At 47.9% G+C, this 4,350-nt stretch overlaps 1 protein-coding gene and 1 long non-coding RNA gene across 2 annotated transcripts; one reads left to right on the forward strand and one right to left on the reverse strand.

Moving 5' to 3' along the window:
• The first annotated feature begins 788 nt into the window (after positions 1–788).
• Positions 789–2,344, forward strand: LOC121834055. The gene is made up of 2 exons (XR_006077034.1): positions 789–843; positions 1,592–2,344. It is a non-coding gene; the product is annotated as an uncharacterized LOC121834055 (long non-coding RNA).
• A 67-nt stretch (positions 2,345–2,411) lies between these two features.
• LOC115330506 (putative nuclease HARBI1) lies at positions 2,412–4,138 on the reverse strand. Its single transcript, XM_040213967.3, has 3 exons — positions 4,023–4,138; positions 3,801–3,969; positions 2,412–3,104 (listed from the first exon to the last, which is right to left on the reverse strand). The coding sequence occupies exons 1-3, from the start codon at positions 4,136–4,138 to the stop codon at positions 2,412–2,414; spliced, it is 978 nt and encodes a 325-aa protein (XP_040069901.1).
• Between the last annotated feature and the right edge of the window lie 212 nt (positions 4,139–4,350).

Raw genomic sequence — 4,350 nt, forward strand, 5'->3', positions numbered from 1 at the left:
TACAGGGCTGGCCTGATTGATTGATTGATTGATTGACTGGGGGTTTATGGCGCATCAGCATCTAAGGCTATGTTGTGTCAAGCTTATGGTATATTCGCCTGGTAGATTTCGAGCGCTCCCATCCTCTGAATCGGATCTGCGAGATCTAGGAGCGCCTCTAAGTCAGAGCTCCGCAAACCGCGCGCCAGCCGAACGCGCGACAACTTTCCGGAGCGACCGGAACCGGAGACCGGTTCCGGTCTCCGGTTCCGGTCTCCGGTTCCGGCCGGTTCGCCTGACGGCAGGAAAGATGCCAGCCTTCAATGTAGACGACGTGAACGTTCCTTTTCCTAGCGGAAATCTCCCGTCAAGCGTCGGGTCCCTTTTGTACTCAATGATTTCCGGCGAGTTATACCGCCAGTGAAATAAAGTGCGGTAAAATTCAATCGCTTGTCTTTCGTTGTTGCGCGCTGTTTTCTCCGATGGTGCTTTGATTCATTTCGAAGACGTGATTTTGCTGGCTTTTTTCCGATCCCATTATTTCCGCAGTGCCGCGCAATGCGAAGCCGAGGTTCTGCGTGCAGTGCGAGCAGTATGCGTGTTTCTGTTCGCCTCCCATTGCACTCACAGCTTCAATTTTGCGCTCCATCTAGACAGGAGAGCATGTGGTCAGAAAGAGAAAACTAGAAATCCCAGCCTCAGGATTTGGTAGTGTGGCCCTCCTGACTCTCACTACGCGCTTTGAAGCTCTGGCACGTTCGCTTGTATACATTATAGAGCTTCCCGTCAGATTTCTAGTCAAACACACACAGGGAAGCAGCACAGCAGAAATCCAAGATGAAAATAGGATTCCGCAATCAAATGGTACGTGAACACTACGCATTTGAAGATAATTAGGCTCTGAACAAGAATTCCTCTCGCAAAACAATCAAACCTTTTTTTTTAATCTATAGTTGATAACAATTGAAGAAAAAATACCGGCAAATGTCTTTTGTAAAGGAACGGGTATTCCTCCACCAGCCAATCGGGTCCACATGTTTTTGTGATGTCATGATATTACGAACCCAGTGTTTTCTCGAACGAATGTTTTCAACATGGCAGCCTGGACATACCAATGAGACGCCAACTTCTTGCTGTGATTATTCTGCTCTTTGCGTATTTCACATACCTCAGTTGGCACTTCAAACTGTTGGGGTTGCCTTATAGATCACGGTATGCACCGACCCTGGAAGCCACGCTGAGCGTGTTAAAACCTAAATTGTTACATCATATTGAGAGTATTCACCGGCCACCATTGTTGTGCGCACCGCTGTTGAGCGCGTGCGCACTGCCAGCTCTCACCAAGTACCTTTTGCACCGTCAAAACTGTCTTTCTTGATTGACCATAAGTTCCTTTACCTACAGCTCATGCAGATGAAAATGAATACCTCCTATACAGGGCTTGACCAATTTTCTAGTCATTGCACTGCAATAATGGCTGCAGACTAGACACGCCAAGCTGCTAATCTGGTTGACGATATAGGTCTCAAGTGCTTCAATGAAAACTCACACAAAATGTTAGGGAACTGTATTAACTATTTCCACCTCCTTTGATTTCTTCTCTCTTGAACAGCACCATGGGGCCAAGGAGAGACGAAGTTGCTCCTCAACAGCTACTTCCAATACTCAAGACAGGTTGGACCTATGAAAAGGTTCAGGAGTAAAAGAGCGATGTATGAGCAGATTGCCAAAGATATTTTCGAAGTGTTGCAGATCACACGCACAGGCGTCCAATGTGAAACCCGGTTCAAGACGCTAGCAAAACGTAAACGCAGCGAGGACAACCACAACAGAACGTCGGGCAACTCCACTGCCAAACGTCATATGAGGAAGAGTTCAATGCCATTAGGGCCATTGACGACAGCCTTGAGCATGAAGTGTTACGAAGCGTCGGCCAAGTGACCTACAAAGACTCGACACTGGATAGGTCCACAGCAGGACCTTCTAGCGCTGCACAAGACGGCAACATCGACAATTCCGAAGGCAGTGAACAAGACGACGCATCAACAAGAGCCCCAAGAGGGGAAAGCCGATGCAAGAAGCGGAAAGCGGACAGAGGAATTTGACCAAGCAACGGCCGCATGCAGCACATGGTGTTCTTTTTCGAGCAAATGAAAGCACTGAATGATGCGAAAGAACGTAAAAAAGAAGAATGCGAGAAACGAAAAGAGGAGCGGCACCAAGAGCTGCTGTAGGCGCACAAGGCGCAGATGCAGACCGTGAGAGACCTCGCTAACAAGCAATAGGTTGCCTAAATAAGGTACATCATAACTGTTTATTACGATAAATTATGGAAATGTGCAATAAATCATGGTAAACCCAGAAACACTGTCCTGCGTTGATGTCCGTTTGCATGGCTGTCGGGCAGCTTCTTTTTGAAACTGTGCAACACCTCAGAACAGCTGTGCTATGGTGTTCCTCTTTGTTTCGCCGAGCTGGCGGAGTACGTTGTCACGTGCAGTCTTTGGCTGCCGAACTACCTCCAGCTCCGCTCGACTTTTCCTGGCATGAAGGGCAATGTCTTCCCTTCGTTCTCTTCTCTCTTCACCAGTCAGGATGTCTTTAACACTCATGTCACCAGCATCCATGCAAATGTTGTGTAAGACACAGCACCCTATGATGAGCCGGGTAATCTTGTCGACTGTCGTGAATTCCACATACCGCAGCTGCCGAAACCTCTGCTTCAACATACCGAAAATATTTTCGATCACCACCCTTGTTGAAGCATGTCTTTGGTTGTATTCGACTTTAGCTTTCGTCATGGTTCCATAATTTTTGAAGGGTGTCAGCAAGTGCTCTCTGATGGGGTAAGCTGCATCTCCTAATAGGTGGTATTTGTTAACTGCACAAATGGCGGTCAAATCCTGCTGCACGACCGACAGCCTGAGGACACGAGCATCATGCACTTTGTTGGGTGGTCCTGTAAGTACATCCTGAAACCTCCCCTTCGCGTTGCATATCCCTTGCATTGTGATGGAGACTTGATCATGCCTGTTTATGTAGGTTGATCTTGTCTTGTTATTTGGACATCGTGTGGGTATGTAAGTGCCGTCGACGCATCCAATCACGTTGGGGAAGCCTGCACGCTGGAAAAAAGAAGAAAGGCTGTTAAAGCTCTACATAAAGTACATAAACAATATTTTAGCACTTATTCTATAGTTTTATGTGTTGCTTGCTGTGGCAGCAATACCACTGACACCCATTTTTTGTTCAGAGGGTCTTAAAAGCTTCACCTAAAACGAATAAACTGACTACCAGATTGCAGCTGGGAGATGTTCCCAAAGCTACTTTGGACGTCGTTGAGTCGAACCACGCAAAAGCAGCACTGCTCATCCTAAATACAGTAAGAAGCTACGCGCGCACACTCCTGTCAAATCTGGCCAAACTGAATGCTCAAGTTTCACCTCTTTTCCGCACCTATTCAACCCCTGCGTAAAGACAGGGTGAGATAGAAAAGAGCAGGACAAGTCCATTGCCTTCGTCGATGTTGCCTAACCAGTCCTCAGGCATGTTGAGGTTCCAAAGTGTTCATGCCACCAAGTGGCGAAGCTCAAGACGCCAGCCCCCCATAGCTTCGCCCCTTCTGGTGAAGTTACAAATTACAATTGCCCTGGGACTCCATGACACATAGCACGCTCGGCCGGCTGTATTTTGAACACTCACTAGCACAAGCCGTTTGGAACAAAAGATGTAGGCATCATTCAGAATGCCAACATACGCTTGTCACCTACAGCCAATGCATTCGCCCCCTATAAGATGCAATGGTGTACGAGTAAGCTTACTTTTTTGAAGTCGTTGGCCAGGGCACCTTTGTCAGCAGCAAAGCATATTATGTCTGGAGCAATGCTGCAGAGAAAGTCCAGCACCCTGTCTATCACGGCCAACACTGTTGAGTCTGCCATGTTGAAGAGCAAAGCACACTCCCGCATCGAAGACTTGTTGGCCACAAACCTAAAAAGATGTAGTGGTGCCACATTGAGCTGTGGCACCACTACATTCAATACCGGACGCGCACTTCGTCGACGCCAAAATGTCTTGCGGCTGCGCGGTTGCCATGTTCAATGGCGTGCTCCAAAACTTTATGTTTGAATCCGCACGTATAGCTGGCGTAACGGATCATCCCTGCGTAGTCAGTCAACACGAACACGAAGATGAAGATGCCGCCAGCGCCGTCGCAAAATGGTGGAAATAGAAAACTCCCGCGAAAACTTTTTTCTTTCGCTTCTTCCCGCTGCCGTCACACGCTCTGCGATTGGTTTAATTCTTCTCTTCCCTTCTTTTATTTGTTTACAACAGAGCCCTCGAAGGTGTGCGGAGGCGAGGGCAGGGTGC

The sequence above is a fragment of the Ixodes scapularis genome, unplaced genomic scaffold (assembly GCF_016920785.2).
Source record: "Ixodes scapularis isolate PalLabHiFi unplaced genomic scaffold, ASM1692078v2 ptg000320l_1___fragment_1__unscaffolded, whole genome shotgun sequence".
Taxonomy (NCBI): Eukaryota; Metazoa; Arthropoda; class Arachnida; order Ixodida; family Ixodidae; genus Ixodes; species Ixodes scapularis.